Here is a 16,880-nt window from a genome sequence, read left to right as displayed (position 1 = left end):
AGGCCCTGTACCCGAGGGTGCCTTTCCCTGGTCAGGGCAGGTCAGCCGGCCCCTGAAGCCTCAGCCAGTGTCTAGGAGGGGGCTTTGGCTCAGCTCTGGCCTCTGAGCAGCCACGGTTCCCCACTTCCTAGGCTGTGCTGCCTACAGTTCCAGGTTAGCAGCAGGTGTCTCAAGTGCTGACAGGCTAACTGCAGAGCGTCAGTAAGCCCTTGGAGCAGCTGTAGCTACTTGCTGCTGATACCCAGGAGTGCCCTCAACTGTCACACTCAGGCCCGGCCAAGTCTTGGCTGCAGGGCAGAGGAACGAGTTAGCGAAGGCTGAGCCTCTGGCCAAACAGTGTGGACAGCTTCTTAGAGGGTCCCGAGAGTTGCGTGGCTGTGTCCACCCCTAGAACAGCATCCAGGCCATGGACTGCAGAGTACGACCAGGACATAGGAGCTCACCTCCGCAAAGGGGAGCTCAGGAGGTAGGGAAGGAGGCAGGGCCAGCCAGGCCAGCAGCCTGGGACCTGGGAGGCATCGCTATCCATCGTCAAGACCGGCGCCGCTGTCTCATGCAGGTCAGCCTGAGGCCCAAGCCCAGACAGCACTGTGAAGCCAAGGGTGAGGGGCAGATCTAGACCCCCACTCAGCTGCTGTGACTCCCAGGAGCCCTGCTTGGGGCACTGTGAAGCCCCTCACTGAGCCCAGGCCCTAGGAGTGACTGTTGGGCTTACCGGGACCTGGAAGGGCTTGAGGGTCTCTGGGTCTCCCGCTCAGTCCTGGAGACCTTGGTGCTGGGGGCAGAGAAGGGGGTCTACCTCAGACATTCCGAAAGTCTCACTGCAGGACTCACAAAGGGGTGGAGCCCAGGGACGGGTGCTGGTTTTACCGTAAGGACCCATGTAAGAGCAGTCCAGCTTGTGAGGCTGGGCTGCGAAAACCTTTGTGACCTCTGCCAACCCCATCAGCCCAGCCCCATGGACGTCACTTAGCAAAGCTGCCAGCCCAGGGACACAGAAGCAGAGAGCTGGGGCGTGGAGGAGAAGAAGGGGTCCCTGGCCCAGAAACAGGCCTAGGCTGAGCCCACCTGCTCTGTCCCAATCCCGCCACGAGAGTGCGGACGAGAGAAAGGGGACAGAGAAGGGTGCCACTGAGCACCTGTGTGGCTGTGCGCCGAGCGCGGGAAGCCACCTCCTGCCCTGGCCGCTCCTCCAGAGGCTCCAGGGTTCTCTGAGAAGTTGGCAGCTCCCAACATTCAATTCAGCCTCTCCTCTTTCACAGAGAAAGTGTAGATCAGACTAATTAATGTGTTGTTGTTTGTTTTCCCTCCTTTCATTGCCCCGAGACAAAATAATTAACCACAGCACTTTGGAAACAGGCGCACGGGTGGCAGAACCCTTTGTGCCTCCTGCATCTGCAGCAGCTTCTGTGTGTGGAGGCAGCGATGGCCCCCGGAGCAGGGCAGGGGCAGCACCTGGGAGGGCGCTTCCTGTCCAGGGCACGGCTCTCGGCTCTGGCGAGGGAAGCCGGGGTGGCTGTGAAGCAGCTGGGATCGCCATGGGAAAGGCAAGGCATCGTCTGCCACACCCTAGAGGACCTGCTGGTGGCCACCACTGCCCGCTGGCCCTCAGGGCTGCCAGCACTTCAGGTCCCATTGACCCTGACGAGAGGCCAAAATCATTCATTCCTGCGATCAGCTCTGGAGAGGTAGAGAGGCCAGGCCTGGCCACTCCTGCCACTGCAGGTGGGAAGGGGGCTTGGGGCAGCTGAGGAGGGACCTCCCTGGCCTCCCTACAGTAGCCTGTCCCCGCTGAGGTCAGATCCCACCTCTGACCGGCCAGTGCTGGGTGGAGCCACGCGGGGGAACCAGTTTGAGGAAGTGAGGCTGTCTCCGCCTCTGACCCGTAACCCAGGGACATAGACCAATTCTGCTTTGAGGATCATTCCTTTGCCGGAAGTGCCATGGGCGTGGCCTGCACAGCCTGCCCGCCTGTGCTGAGCCCCCCTGCAGCCCCCAGAGCAAGCCTGTCCCCTGGACAGCCCCACCGGCCCTACCTCCCCAGCCTCAGGCATCAGGGTGCCATCACTCCTCAGTTGGTCATTTTGTCATCCGTTCTTTCCCTCCCCAAACATGGGGGCCACACCCAGGGCTCAGGCACAAGCAGACAGGGGTCCTGTCCTGCTAGTGCCCACGGCCGGGGGTGGGGGTCCGCAGAGCAACAGCTCCAGCCCCTGGCAGGACACGGCACAGTGGGGAGGAGGTCTGCACGTTACAGGCAGCCATGGATGGGACCAAGGAAATGGCCCAACAAGATGTAGCTCAGCTGGGCCTGAGGCTGAGGCAGCACTGATAAGAGACGAGGGGGAGGGTTCGGCAGAGAGCCTAGCAGGTGCAGAGGCCTGGCAGGCAGGCCCAGGAGCCAGCTGGGTGCTGGAGGCCCCAGAGAGGTGTGGGGGTGGGAGAGGAAGGAGCTGGTGGGAAGCAGGACACTGGACTCTGTCCCCAGAAACAAGAGGGCCACCAAGAGAGAGAGACCATCAGATTCATTGGGGCAGACCCTTCTGAACACTGCCCAGTGGGTGTAGGGCTGCAGCTGAGCCTGGGGACAGTGAGGCTGGGCCAGGCTGGTGACGTCAGGCCAGAGATGAGGGAGCAAGCCTGCTCCGTGATACCGGGGCCTCAGGAGTGACCAGGTGACCTCAGGAGTCTGACCTTGGTGGCAACTACAGGGTCCTTGGGAGGCCCCATCACTCCCTCCTGTTGTCCCCACAGGGACGCCACCCGTGGCCTCTGGCCACACACAGTGAGGGCTGCTGGGCCACCCTGCCTGCGCACTAGAAGGAGGGGCTGTGGCCCCCACCCCACCTTAGATTTCTCTGGCAACCAGGAGCAACTGGGGGGGGGGGTCTTACAGAAAGAGCAAGTACATGTGTCCTGGAGTCCGCGGCCAGATGGTGAGCGTGGGAGGACTCCGGACACCCGCGAGCCTCCGAGCACTGAGTCACTGGTGCTGGCCGCAGAGCCAGGAGGTCACCGAGGCCACAGCCAGGTGGCCCGCTGGGCGGAGGGCTGCGCAGACCTGCCTGCCGTTCCCAGCACAACCGTGGGGATCGGCTTCACAGTGAGTTCCCAGAAGAAAGTCAAGTCCTTGTGAAACGTCACCGGGGCAGACACAGCCCAGCTCAGGTTCACTGGGAGACAGGAGGCCCCGTCCCCACCACATCAGCCCTGGGGCAGTGGCCACAGGGGTGCCCCTGGGCTACTGAATCCTCAGGAAATACCCTCCTCACCGTGGGGCTGGCGTTGCCAGAGGCGCCGAGGTCAGCCTCCACTCATCACCCCTGTCCGAGCACCTGCCACTGCCAGCCCAGGGCTCCGTGGTGTCCCCCCGCCATGCAGCCCCTTCCTTCTAGAAGCTTCTGTTCTGTTGAAGAGGTGGCTGTGTCCCATAACATTTGTGAAACAGAACTGCAGAGACCAGGCCACCTGCACAGGACAGGAACCCCAATGGAGGTGCCAAAGCCAGGGCCAGGGCCCTCTCTGAGGAGGTGACTTCCAGGCTGGGTCCTGAGAGGAAGCGTGAGCAAGGAGGTGAGGGGCAGAGAGGGATGGACCAGACAGTGAGAGGTGGGCCTCAGCATGGGGCAGGGCTGCCGAGGGGACGCGGCAGGGAGGTGGTCCTGGGCCAGAGCAGGTGGCCCAGTGGGGGCCCCAGGCACTGAGGCAGCGGGGAGTCTGGGTAACGCCCAGGTCTCCAGCGTGGGTGATCTGGGATTCAGGAGGAGCAGGTACAGGGTCATGGGGCAGGGCAGAAGTGGGCTGGGTTCAGCAGGTGTGGGCAGGAAATGGACGCCCCTGCTGGCCTGGTCATGAAAACCCGCGCTCGGTGCTCGTGGAAGCTTTTCCACAGAATGAGCACCTGTGGGCCCCTGGAGGCTGAGCAAACACTCCAGACTCGTCTGTACTGATTTTACATTCAGCACAATAAATGCACCTGGCAGCCTCCCATGGTGGCTCCTGCGTGCCCCAGGGCGTGGACCCTGGGCGGACTCACTCCGACAGCTGGGGCTGGCTCTTGGAGGACCTGAGGGAGAGCGGTTACAGCCGGGGCCAGACCCACCTAGTCTCAGGGAGCTTCTCCAAATGTTACAGGGACTGGCCAGGGTCTGGGTCCCTGCGGCTGGTCCTCTGCCCATCCTGGAAGTTGTCACGACACAGGCTGTGCTGAGCCAGTGGCCGGGCTGTGAGCAGAGCTCAGCAGATGCTGCAGGCAAGGCCCCTGAGAGAACCAGGGAACCTGGCTGCGTGTGGGTGGCGCCACCTCCTCCCAGACCCTGCCAGCCACACTGCCCTCTGGCCCCTTCTCTGCATTCTGACCTACTTGGCATCAATGTCGAGGGCTGTGTTTGCAGCCTCTGACCCGGGCTCGCTGGCCCGCCCACCTGAGACACACCCCTGGCTCCGGAAGCACTTCCGCTGCTCCCAGCTGGCCCACCCTTTTTGCGTCCTCAAAGTCATGCCCCTCAGAAAACCTGGGCTATTTTTCCAGCAATTCATTACAAGGTCAAGGTAGCCAGTTGGAAACAGTCATGTCCTGGTGTTACTCCAGGAGAACAAAACACTTGTAGGCAAATGGAGTGTGTGGGGTCCGTCCTCTGGCCCCCGTGAGCCCCGTGTGAGCCTGCTGGCACCAGCCTGGTCCTGTGCATGTTGCAGCAAACAGGGATGGGGTGAGCTGTGGGGGCAGCCCCAGGGGCCAAATGTTCCCCAAATACCAATACAAGCTCCTTGTCTCTGCAGGCTCTCCGGCAGGCACCAGCGTCCCAGCATGGCCCGCTGAGGCCAACCATGACCGGCTGGCCAGCACTCGCCACTGACCACCCAGAGTCACACCGTGCCAGGAGGTGACCCTCCTCCAGCCGCCCACCCCCCATCCCGGCCCAGGAAAGTGCCCGCGGCTGCCACGGACACCATGTAGTAGGGCCGGCCGCGGCGCCCAGCGAGCTGCGATGGTTTTGTACACGACCCCCTTTCCCACTAGCTGTCTGTCCGCCCTGCACGCTGTGTCCTGGGCCCTCATCTTCCCATGTTACTGGCTGGTGGACCGCCTGGCAGCCTCCTTCCGGCCCACCACCTACGAGAAGCGCCAGCGGGCGGACGACCCCTGCTGCCTGCAGCTGCTCTGCACCGTGCTCTTCACGCCCGTCTACCTGGCCCTCCTCGTGGCCGCGCTGCCCTTCGCGTTTCTTGGCTTCCTTTTCTGGTCGCCTCTGCAGTCCGTGCGCCGGCCCTACGTCTACTCACGGCTGGGGGACAAGGGTGCAGCCGGCGGGGCAGCCCTGCTTGGCGAATGGAAGGGCACGGGAACTGGCAAAAGCTTCTGCTTCGCCACCGCCAACCTCTGCCTCCTCCCCGACTCGCTGGCCAGGCTCAACAACCTGTTTAACACCCAGGCCCGGGCCAAGGAGATCGGGCAGAGGATCCGCAACGGCGCCGCCCGGCCCCAAATCAAGATCTACATCGATTCGCCCACCAACACCTCCATCAGCGCGGCCAGCTTCAGCAGCCTGGTGTCGCCGCAGGGTGGCGATGGCGGGGCCCGGGTCGTCCCTGGGAGCATTAAGAGGACAGCCTCGGTGGAGTACAAGGGCGATGGTGGGCGTCACGGTGACGAGGCTGCCAATGGCCCAGCCCCTGCTGACCCGACTGACGGCGGCGGCCTTGAGGAGACCTGCATTGTGCGCATCGGTGGCGAGGAGGGGGGCCGACCCCCTGAGGCTGACGACCCTGCCCCTGGGAGCCAGGCCAGGAACGGGGCCGGCGGGGGCCCCAGGGGCCAGACACCCAACCACAGTCAGCGGGACGGGGATTCTGGGAGCCTGGGCAGCCCCTCCGCCTCCAGGGAGTCCCTGGTGAAGGCACGAGCCGGGCCGGATGGCAGCAGCGGCAGCACGGAGCCCGGCTCCAACAGCAAGCTCCTGTACAAGGCCTCAGTGGTGAAGAAGGCAGCCACGCGCAGGAGGCGGCACCCGGATGAGGCCTTCGACTACGAGGTCTCGGCCTTCTTCCCTGCCAACCTGGACTTCCTGTGCCTGCAGGAGGTGTTTGACAAGCGGGCGGCCGCCAAGTTGAAAGACCAGCTGCACGGCTACTTCGAGTACATCCTGTACGACGTGGGGGTGTACGGCTGCCACGGCTGCTGCGGCTTCAAGTTTCTCAACAGCGGCCTCTTCTTTGCCAGCCGCTACCCCGTCATGGACGTGGCCTATCACTGTTACCCCAACGGGCGAGGCTTCGACAACCTGGCCTCTAAGGGCGCGCTGTTTCTCAAGGTAGGAGGCCGTGGCCAGCCCAGGGGCCACGTGAGGAGGTGGGCTGCAGCCAAGGGAGCCCAGGCTGAACCCCTGAGCCCCCGAGCTGGGGGCCAGGGAGGTGGCAGCACAGGCACGAGTTGAAGCCCTGGGCTCAGGCACACCTGCCTGAGTGACCTCAAGCCGGTTCCTCAGGTCTGAGCCATCGGCTCCCAGACTGTGAGATGGACACGAGCTGGGGGCGGAACAGGGCAGGGAGGCTGGGAGGGGTCTGAGCCTTGGCTACCAGAGTGCTCGTGGTGATGGCAGCCATGAGGAGGGTGCTGGCAGCAGGGCGAGTGCAGACCGAGGGCTGCAGGTGGTCACAGGACTCTCAGGTCCCCGGTCCTGGACCACAGCCGGCTCACAGAGGCCACGGGCTGCACTGGCCTGGATGCCGCTCCTTCCTGGCTGGCACGCAGCTGCCGTGCCAGGCTCTGCCCACCAGCCCATGGCTTCGCCTCCATAGTCACTGATTAAAGTGAATCATAATTATTTCTGCTAATTTGGATGCAATTGGAGGAGTTTTCAGACCACAGTAATTTGGTCATTACACACTGTCTTCTGAGCCCGAGATGATCCGAGTGTCGACTTCTGTTCTCCAGCCAAAGGCCGCTCTTGGTGCTTCCAGAGTGCTTTTGTTTTTTTAAAAGATTTTATTTATTTTACTTGAAAGTCGGAGTTACGCAGAGAGAGGAGAGGCGGGGGTGCGGGGGGGAGAGGGAGAGGTCTTCCATCCGCTGATTCACTCCCCAGATAGCCGCAAGGGCCGGAGCTGCGCTGATGCGAGCCAGGAGCCAGGTGCTTCTTCTGGGTCTCCCACGCAGGTGCAGGGGCCCAAGGACCTGGGCCATCTTCTACTGCTTTTTTTTTTTTTTTAACAGGCAGAGTGGACAGGGAGAAAGAGAGAGAGAAAGGTCTTCCTTTTGCCGTTGGTTCACCCTCCAATGGCTGCCGTGGCCAGTGTACTGCGACCGGCGCACCGCACTGATCCAATGGCAGGAGCCAGGTGCTTCTCCTGGTCTCCCATGGGGTGCAGGGCCCAAGCACTTGGGCCATCCTCCACTGCACTCCCTGGCCACAGCAGAGGGCTGGCCTGGAAGAGGGGCAACCGGGACAGAATCCGGCACCCCGACCGGGACTAGAACCCGGTGTGCCGGCGCTGCAAGGCGGAGGATTAGCCTAGTGAGCCGCAGCGCCGGAGCGGAGAGCTGCATCAGAAGAGGAGCAGCCGGGTCTTGAACCAGCACCCATATGGGATGCCAGTGCTTCAGGCCAGGGCGTTAACCTGCTGTGCCATAGTGCCAGCCCCCCAGAGTGTTCGGAGGCCTCACTGGGCAGCGGCAGAGCCTGCCCTGCCCCGCCCCCTGCCCCAGAGGCAGCCACTGCCCGGGTAAGTGATGCTGAGGCTCGGAGGCCCCCGGGCTGGGTTTCCCTCACGTCTGTTTCTGTAGGAGCCGTGCTTAGCCTGTCCAGGCAAGTGCCAGCGTGTGCGCCTGGTGCCTGCTGGGAGTCAGGGCAGATGTCTCCGCAGAATCTGCTGGAGCCAGGCGGACGTCCCAGGACCCCAACGTCCTCCGGGGTGCCCGATGGCTCTTGTGTGGCTCGGCCAGGGCCAGGGTTGGGACCCTGGCTCTTCATGCACAAGCTGAGTGAGTGGAGTCCTCTGATGGACAGATCCAGCGCCCTCTGCTGGCCATGGCTCCACGCTGTGCTGTTCTGGGCGTCTTACTCAGCAGCAGGAGTCACTGTCTGAAGTCAGGCCTGGGGTGGGAGGGCCGCCCGCTCACTCCTGCCTGTTACAGATGGCTCCAGGATAGGAACCTTGCCTACCCAGCCCAGCCGAGCCACACAGCCCCTCCTCACGCTCACCCAGCACCTGGTACGCTGACCACAATTCCCAGCAGGGTCAACAGGTCTCCCTAGCACAGCCCTCCCCCGCGCTTCTGCCGGAATGGCCTCTTCTCGGGTCCTTCTGCCCCCTGGGTCTCAGCCTGGTCTGCAGATAGGATTCACTGGCTCCCGCCGTTAAGAAAACTTTCTCTGTGTTGGCCAGTATTCGCAAGGCAGGACGTTGCACCTAAAACCCAGCCTGCAGCTTCTCTCCACGCCTGGGCAGATCTGCCACCTGCCTCCCCACAGCTGTGGCAGCCCCACTGGGGCCTGGCTGCCCCCGCACCAGGCACGACCTCCCAACCCCACAGCTCCCTCAGCTCATCTCGACCCTTGCCCCAGCCCCAGGAAGCGCTGTCTTCCTGCCCTTACTGATGACCCTCAGCTTGGTCCCAGCCCAGTGCTCTCCTCTGCACCCCAGCGCCACCTCTGGACACGTGTGGTTCCTCCCAAACTGAGCCCAGCAACTGTCCCAGGTCGCCCCTCTCCCAGGTTCCCCCAGCCTGAAGCCAGGAGGCATGTAGCTGTGCCCTGTGCTGCCCTGTCCATCAAGACTCTTGGTTTCACTTCCCAGGTAGCCCTGGGTCCAACATGTCTCAAAGCCACTGCCTGGCCCAGGCCACTATTCCTCTGTGTTGGCCCAACTGGGCCGCGGCCCACCTTCCACTTGGCCCCTCCGTCCACAAGGGGCCTCTGCACCCTGCACCCTGCTTGCCTCCATCCCACCCCGCCTTTGGCAGAGCCAGCTTGCAGGAGCTCCGCTCAGTGGCTGTGCAGCTCAGCCCAAATTTCCCCGGGTGGGTTCCTCAGCCCTTGTGCACAGGCGGGCACAGCTGTCCATCCCAGCAGACTCAGTGGGAGCAGAGCTGTGTGTGCCCTCCCCTGCTCTGGTGGCACCGAGCACAACTCTTCTGCCATGGGTGAAATTAAGGAGGCTTCCAACGGGACAGGCCCAGCCCAGAAAGGGCCCGGGACGCAGGAAGGAGGCTGCCTGCGGTCCCCGCACCTGCCCTGATCCCTGTAGCCTCGCCCAGGACAGGGCCTGGCTTCAGGCACCGCCCCTGTTGACAGTGCTTCCCCACCAGGACCGACAAGCACAGCCTCTCAGTGTGATTGTTTGTTTTTGCAAGAGAAACACAAGACAGCAGTTCCCGGGGACGTGAGCCAGGAATCAATAAATCCCAGCAAATAATAAAGTGGATCTTGGCGAGACCACACAACCGATTAAGAGGGGCAGTGGGGGTGCAGGAGAGGCTGCTGTCGCCTGCGTGCGAGTCCTGCCTCAGCCAGGCTCTCAGCACCAGGGCCAAGTCTGACACTGACACCTCGGGTCCAAGTCCCCTGCCCCAGCCCTGCACAGGGCAGGTGACAAGAGTGCTGACTCGGGCAGAGGCTGGCACATTAAGACCAACAGATGGGCGGCAGGTACAGAGCCTGGCAGACCCCAGCGCTCAGAAAGCAGCAGAGTGGCCCATGGAGGCCAACAGATCTGCCCTGAACCTGCCTGGACCCTCTGAGCCTTGGGGCCCTGGCCTGCCGCTCAGCTTCTCTTGCTCTGTGCTCAGCACGTCCTAAGCGAATATGAATGAGGAAATGGGCTTGGGACCTGGGCTGCACGAGGGACGACAGCACCACCATGTGGCCTCTTTCAGCACCGTGTTGTGTTTTTGCAACAGAGCAAATGACCCTGGGCCTGTGATTCCATGGAGCCATTCCAGGGCTGAAGACTGGGTCGGGTCAATGGGCAAGAAGCAAATGGCCGATGTGAGTGTAGGAACGGCCCAGATCCAGGCCCTACAGCCCATTACCAAGTGGCCAGACATCTGTGCCCAGGGGCTGCGCGGGGGGAGCGGAGGAGCTCCAGAAACCAAGGAGAGGCATGCTGCCCTGACACAACCTCACAGCAGGAGGAAACACGGACGCCTGCTGAGACTCCGTGGACCGGACAGCGTGGCTGCAGCATGGCCACTGCAGCTCTGGCCACGGCGGGCTCAGCAGCTGCTGCGCCGGCCCTGCTACTGCACTGGGGACAGGGCCTCCCCCATGACTCCTCCCACGTGGCCTCCAGCAGCTGTGGCCAGAGGGCCGCGGGGGTGGGGGGGCAGCTCTGGGGCCCTTCCTCGGCACCCCCAGCACAGCCCTGACAGGGGCTCCACCTTGCACACGGAGGGCATTGAGCTGTCTCTGATGTACACTTGAGATGCCCACTTTGAATGACTTTCTTTAGTGGGGAGACAGAGCTCCCACCTGCTGGGTCACTCTCTAAATGCAAGTCAGGGCTAAGCCAAGCCCAAGCCAAGGGCCAGGAACTCCTGGGTCCCAGCGTGCAGCCGGGATGCTGGCACACAGCACGCCTGCGAGGGCTGGACCGAGCAGGCAGGTGGCTGTGGCTTGCGGCCCTCCACGCTCACGGCAGCCGTGGCTGCTGCGGACAGCACTGACGCCTCGCCTCCCCACCAGGTGCAGGTGGGAAGCACACCTCAGGACCAAAGAATCGTCGGGTACATCGCCTGCACACACCTGCACGCCCCGCCAGGTATGGTCACCGCCCGAGGTTGTCCGGGGGTGGGATCGGCACAGGCCCCGGCCCGGTGGGCGGCTGCGCGAGCCCTCTCATCCGGTCTCTGTGCTTGGCCCGCAGAGGACAGCGCTGTCCGGTGTGAGCAGCTGGACCTGCTTCAGGACTGGCTGGCTGAGTTCCGAAAATCTACCTCCTCGTCCAGCACAGCCAACCCCGAGGAGCTGGTGGCGTTCGACGTCGTCTGCGGAGATCTCAACTTTGACAACTGCTCCTCTGGTGAGGCCGCACCCCTGCCCACCCGGGCCTGCTGCTGGGAAGCCTTGGGTGAGGCGGCTCCAAGAACCCCCTGCCCCTCGAGGCGGAGACTGACTGCTCTGCCCCGACGAGTCCTAGAACAGGAGCCCAAGAGCGCAGAGGCTTTGCCAGGGAGACCACAGCCCGAAGTCAAACCCGGGCCAGGGCAGGCCTGTGGGCTGCCACTCATACCTGCGCTGCTGTCGCTGTGCCCTGGGCGCTCCTCAGCGGTCCCCTAATGACCCTGAAGGGTGGGCATCCCGTGCACCCACGTGGTGTGGAGCAGCAGACTCAGGTAACTGGCCCCACGTCACACAGCAGTAAGGCAGTGCTCGAACTGGATTTGAACCCTGGGAATCCAGTCTTAAACCACTGGGATAAGAGACCAACAGTTCACCTGTGGAATTTTTTTTTTTAAGATTTACTTATTTGAAAGGCAGAGTAACAGAGAGAGACAGAGGATCTTCCATCCGCTGGTTCACTCCCCAAATTGCCACAATGGCAGGAGTTGGGTTGATCCGAAGCCAGGACCCCAGAGCCTCCTGTGGGTCTCCTACGTGGGTCTTAAATAACTGATTGAATAACAGATCTTGGCCACGTGGATGTCACAGTGGCCTCCTGGGGTATGGACAGCTCTGAGGTTGGTGTCAGAAAACCCCAGCTGTGGGCTCCTGGGCACTGGGCACCTGCTACCCTGGACAGCTGACTGGTGGGGCCTGAGGGTCTCACCTGGGGCGCAGGGAGATGCCTCTGTGTGGTGGCAGCTGCAGGGTGCAGGGAGCTTGCCCCACCATGGAACACATGGTCTCCCACACGCCCCATGGAGCAAGGAACACCTGCAGCTGCAGCTGCCGAGCTGGCTCCTCCCCCACCCTGTCCCTGTGGCCCCTTGTCACAGCCACAGTACCAGCTCCGAACACTGGGCACTGGGGTGGGGACACAGGACACACAGCAGGAGCCTGTGGTGGGGGAGGGAGTCTGCCCAGCCAGACCCCTCCCTCCCCGGGGGGGGGGGTTCACAAAGGCCACCTGGCTCCCAAGGCTGCCAAATGAGAATCCTGGATGGCCATCACCCCCTCTCTGAGCCTGGGGGGGGCCCAGGTGTCCCTCAGGCCCACGACAGGAGCCCAGCTGGGTTGGTGTTAGCCAGCCCCTACCAGGTCTGCCTCTGCATCTGGAAGGCCTGAGGTCAGTGTCTGCCAGAGCCCCAGGGCGCCCGTGACCTCTGTCCTCCCAGGGAAAGCTGGGGAGGGGGGGGACTTTCAAGAACAGAAAACCAGCCACCGGGAGCCGCAGGCCCACCCAGAGGCAGCTACCTGAGGGAGGCCGGGACACACCCGCTGAGGCCCGCACGGCTCCCTCCCGCAGACGACAAGCTGGAGCAGCAGCATGCCCTGTTTACCCGCTACAAGGACCCCTGCCGCCTGGGGCCTGGGGAGGAAAAGCCATGGGCCATTGGTGAGCTGGGGCTTTGGGAGGGGCTGGGGCGGGGGCTGGGTCCACACGCGTTCCCATGCCCCAGGGCCCCACTACTGGAGACACACTCCAGTGCCAAGGGGCCACCTCCCCCAAGCTGCGGTGACCACTCTTGCCCTTGTTCCCAGGTACCCTGCTGGACATAAACGGCCTCTACGACGAAGATGCGTGCACGCCCGACAACCTGCAAAAGTAAGCCCCAGCCTGCTGCAGGCCGCGGGCCTAGCCCCCACCAGCTCCGGGTCTGGGCAGAGGCACCAAGGCCAGGTCAGGCTGTGGAGACAGGGCAGGGCGGGAGTCGAGAGCAGCTCAGCTAAGGCAGCTGTGAACTGTCAGCAGGCGGAACCTGCCCCTTGCCCCACAGAGCCAAAGGACCCCAGCTGGGGGCTGTGCTGCCCCCAGGCCCTGCAGCCGGCCTTGCTTCACAGCGGAGAGCAGCCTGGGGTCTGCGGGGGTCTTTCCCTAAACCAGCAGCTACAGCCACTTTGTCAGAGCTCGGCCTGCCTTGGCCCTGCTGGGTACAGAAAAGACTTTCCAGGGGCTGAGGCCTGCAGCACCCATCGGGCATGCAGACGACCCCCGCCCAGTGTCTTCCCAACTTCACCACCAAACCCAGGTTCCCATCAAACTCACTCTGGCGAGGGCAACGGCAGAACCAATTCATCACTCACACAGTCACGGCCACGGCTCCTTGCAGCTCATCCGAGCCAATTAATTAGATTATAGACTAAACTGGAAACACCATCCTATGCCGAGAAAATTATCTTTTTATGAGACGATTTAAAAATGGCAATCAGTAACACTCAGATCACTGATGCTGGAATTAATTATCAAGGGCCAATCAGGACGGGCCGGGTCCCTGAGCCGCAGGGACGCTCTAGAGACTGGCTCCACACACGGGCCCTTCCAGGCTCTGGGTGGGGCAGGGGCTCACGTGCACCCTGTGTGTGCCCACAGGGTCCTGGAGAGCGAGGAAGGCCGCAGGGAGTACCTGGCCTTCCCCACCAGCAAGAGCCCGGGGGGCGGCCAGAAGGGGCGCAAGGACCTGCTCAAGGGCAGCGGCAGGCGCATCGACTACATGCTGCACGCTGAGGACGGGCTCGGCCCCGACTGGAAGGCCGTGAGTCCACGCAGCCCCTCTGCTCCCCATCACGAGACCTGCCCTCCCCTTAGCCCTCTGGGAGCCCCAGGCTGCCCCCTCCACCAGGTCCCACCTTTGCAAGTTGCCCCCTGGGGTCTAATCAGAGCGCCTCTCTCCTCTCCCACTCAACCCAGGAGGTGGAAGAATTCAGTTTCATCACCCAGCTGTCGGGCCTGACCGACCACCTCCCGGTGGCCATGCGGCTGATGGTGTCTTCGGGGGAGGAGGAGGCCTAGAGCAGCCAGTCGCCGGCCGGCGTCTGCAGCAGGGCCGCGCCAGCCCTCTGAGCCGCAGCCCGCCCCCGGGCCCTGTCCCCTCCATGGAGCGCTTGCCCGGTGCTGGGGGAGGTGGGCAGGGGGCGAGGGGGCAGGGAAAGCCTGGCAGCCATGCAGCTGCAGCCCTGGGCCCCTCGGTGGACTGAGGACTCTGGCCAGCCTGGGGAGCCCTGGCTGCCTAACCAGTGCCATTCTTTCCAAACACGATTTTCTACAAACCTACAGCACAACCTAGTTTGTAACCCACGGGTTAGTTGAGAACCGGGTTTATGTACTCTTTGTATCTCTTCTCGAGCTTTGTCCAGAGTTCATTATTTTTGTCTGCTGCCAATGTCGTCTCGCATGCCTGCACCCTCGCATGCACGCTGCCCGCATGCCACGTGCCACGCTGTAGCCACACAGACCCCTTGCTCGGGCCTCACCCAAGGCCAAACTCCAAACACAATAAGAACCAGCCAAAGAAGCGCCCCCTGGGCTCGGCCGTCAGCTCTGCCGCCTCAGCCAGGATGCGCAGGCGGGGACTCAGGGCTCTTCCAGCCCAGGGCTCTTCCCAGGGTCTTCAAGGGCGATTGTATTTTAAAAAGAAAAACAGAAAATGTTAAAAACAAAATCCACCCTTCATTTTAAGGGTATAACCTGCTGCAGGGGCAGGGGCCCACCTGCAGCCCAGCAGCCAACTGCTCCCTGGCTCCCTGCAGGCCGCGCTGGGCAATGGAGGCAGAACCAGGAAATTGGAGAAGAGGGCGTCACTTTTTTTACGAGCTTAAAGGGGGGAGGGGGGCCTTGATTTCAGAACTGATAGATTTGTAGCTTCTATCAAAACTAAACACATCCTCTCCTTTCCCGATCCCCTCTCCCTTCCGGCCACCCCACCCCCACCCCGCCATGGCTGACAGCTCAGGAACTGTCTGCCTCCGAGTGGGGCTGGGCTCTGCCTCCCGGGCCCATCCTCAGCAGCTACTACCCTAGCCAAGCCGGGCTGGGGGGTCCTGGAGAAAGGGACAGAAGGCCAAGGAGTGGAGAGCACACCTCTCCCCTCGCCAGTGTGCAGGCAGAGCTGGCAAGGCCAACAGCTGCTGCTGGACCGGGGCAGTGGTGGGTGGTACTGGTTGGCACTGCAGGCACACAGAAGCCACCATGCCACCCTTCACCCGGGACCAGCCCCAGGCACCTGGCTCAGCACAGCAAAGCAGCCAACAGCCCACGGTCCCCCCATCTGCTCCAGGCCTACAGCTCCCAGGCGCCCAGCAGCACTGCCTCTGCCATCCTGCCTTTAAACAGCTGGGCCGCACCCCAGTCTCACAGGGAGGCCTCTGCCTGCTGCAGGTGCCAGGCTCCGACGCAAGGTACAGTTTGTGACAACCTGCACTGGCCTCCCTCCTTGAAGCGCCTGATTGCGTATCCAGCCTGGCTCAGAGCCAGCTCGGCATGGCCAGGCTGATGGGAGCACCAGGACCCGGCTACTGGAACCTCCTGGTGCTGGCGCGCCAAAGCTGTGCCTTGTCACACACACTGAACCGCAAAAAGGGGCCAGGCCCTGTGCTGGGAGGGGGTGGAACACACTGCAAAGCATGGAGAGCTTGGCAAGAACGTGCATCCACTGTGACGCTGGCCTGCCTGCGGCCCCCAGGGCCCAGAAGGCCCTTCCCTTGCCCAAGTCCTCCCAGTGCTCTCTGCCTCGCCTCCTCCTCCAAGGGTCCCGCCTGTTAGGGCCTGGCTTCATGGTGTGAGTCCCCTGCTCTGAGAACAGCTGGGACTCTAGACCCACACAGGCCCGGATCTGCGGGCAGGCCCAGCTCCTAGGCCTCCCAGGACCAGGGCTGTGCGTGTGAGCGGCACGGCAAGGCGGAGGCTCCAGCAGCTTCTGCTCCAAGTGGAGCACAAGTGGAGTCAGGGCCACATGTGTGCCTCCCTCCTGACTCCCAGGTGGCCTCAGGCAAGTCACAGCGCCCCGTGCCTCGGTCATTTTCTGTCATCACAAGGTCACCTCTGCCCAGCCAGGTCCTGGGTCCAGAGGAGGGACATCCGCCTACCAGCCCCGTCCTATCCCTCCACGCCATGCCTGCAGACTCCAGGGCTTGTGTACAAGCCAGGCTTTTCCACTTCCATTTAAAAAAAAAAAAAAAAAAAAAAACTGCCGGGATCTCAGACTCTATGGCATCCAAGTCCTGGGAGGGAGGGGACACAGGGGCCACCCAGGCCCCAGACCAAGGCTCCGTCCGCCCTGGCTCAGGCTCGAGAGGCCATGAGGCACTGGGTCAGCCTGGGAAAGAAGCATTCATTTCCATTTGTCCACACCCACCCTGAGTTTTCAGTATTTAGCCCTGATGCTTTTTAACTATTGTATTAACTTGCTGAGATTTAGAAATACTGTTTTAAAAAAGGAAAAAAAGAAGCCTTTTTTAATTTCTGTATTTTTTTCTGTATTGTATCTTCATGGGACATTAGGGGTTTTATATGGTAAGCACACCTAAGGTTTTGGTAAAAACATTATCAAATATATATGTAGACGATTCTTCCCTAGAAGAGAAACGATCTTTACACGTGATGAAATATTTTGAAAGAGAGGTGGTTTTTGTCCTTTACTGGTGCTGAAAGGAAGGATGGATACCGAGGAGAATAAAACTGTGAGGCTCAAGGCCAGTGTTCTGCATTTATTTGAGCGCCAAGCTGGGGCCTAGCCCTGCCCTGACTCCAGACCCAGGAGCTAAGCAGCCTGGGGTGGGCCGTGGGGGGAAGACTGTCGGGGGACAGCCTTTCCTGCCCCCAGCCACCAGATAGACAGCCCTAGCCTGCCCAGAAAAGCTAGGCCTCCAAGCCATCTGAGTTCGTTTTTTGGCTCAGCATCTCCTGTTTCCTCCAAGAACTGGGAGCCCAGCTGCAAAAGGGCAGCTTGTGTGTGGCCACCTTGCCTGGGACCCCACCCACCCAAGACTTCCGAGGGGGTG

The 16,880-nt window shown here is 62.2% G+C and overlaps 1 protein-coding gene across 5 annotated transcripts in view; it reads left to right on the top strand.

Moving 5' to 3' along the window:
- SMPD3 (sphingomyelin phosphodiesterase 3) overlaps positions 1 to 16,570 on the top strand; it is an 82,725-nt gene extending 66,155 nt beyond the window's left edge. For all 5 annotated transcript variants that reach the window (XM_070062649.1, XM_008257514.4, XM_070062646.1 and 2 more), the window contains 7 exons: positions 4,783 to 6,314; positions 10,686 to 10,761; positions 10,867 to 11,022; positions 12,409 to 12,498; positions 12,645 to 12,708; positions 13,474 to 13,636; positions 13,792 to 16,570. In XM_070062649.1, the coding sequence (XP_069918750.1) occupies positions 4,992 to 6,314; positions 10,686 to 10,761; positions 10,867 to 11,022; positions 12,409 to 12,498; positions 12,645 to 12,708; positions 13,474 to 13,636; positions 13,792 to 13,893 (1,974 nt within the window). In that variant the 5' untranslated portion in view covers positions 4,783 to 4,991 and the 3' untranslated portion in view covers positions 13,894 to 16,570. The remainder of the gene's footprint in view (positions 1 to 4,782; positions 6,315 to 10,685; positions 10,762 to 10,866; positions 11,023 to 12,408; positions 12,499 to 12,644; positions 12,709 to 13,473; positions 13,637 to 13,791) is intronic.
- The last annotated feature ends 310 nt before the right edge of the window (positions 16,571 to 16,880 follow it).

Source organism: Oryctolagus cuniculus, chromosome 18, assembly GCF_964237555.1.
Source record: "Oryctolagus cuniculus chromosome 18, mOryCun1.1, whole genome shotgun sequence".
Taxonomy (NCBI): Eukaryota; Metazoa; Chordata; class Mammalia; order Lagomorpha; family Leporidae; genus Oryctolagus; species Oryctolagus cuniculus.
This window is presented reverse-complemented; position numbering and strand designations above follow the sequence as displayed.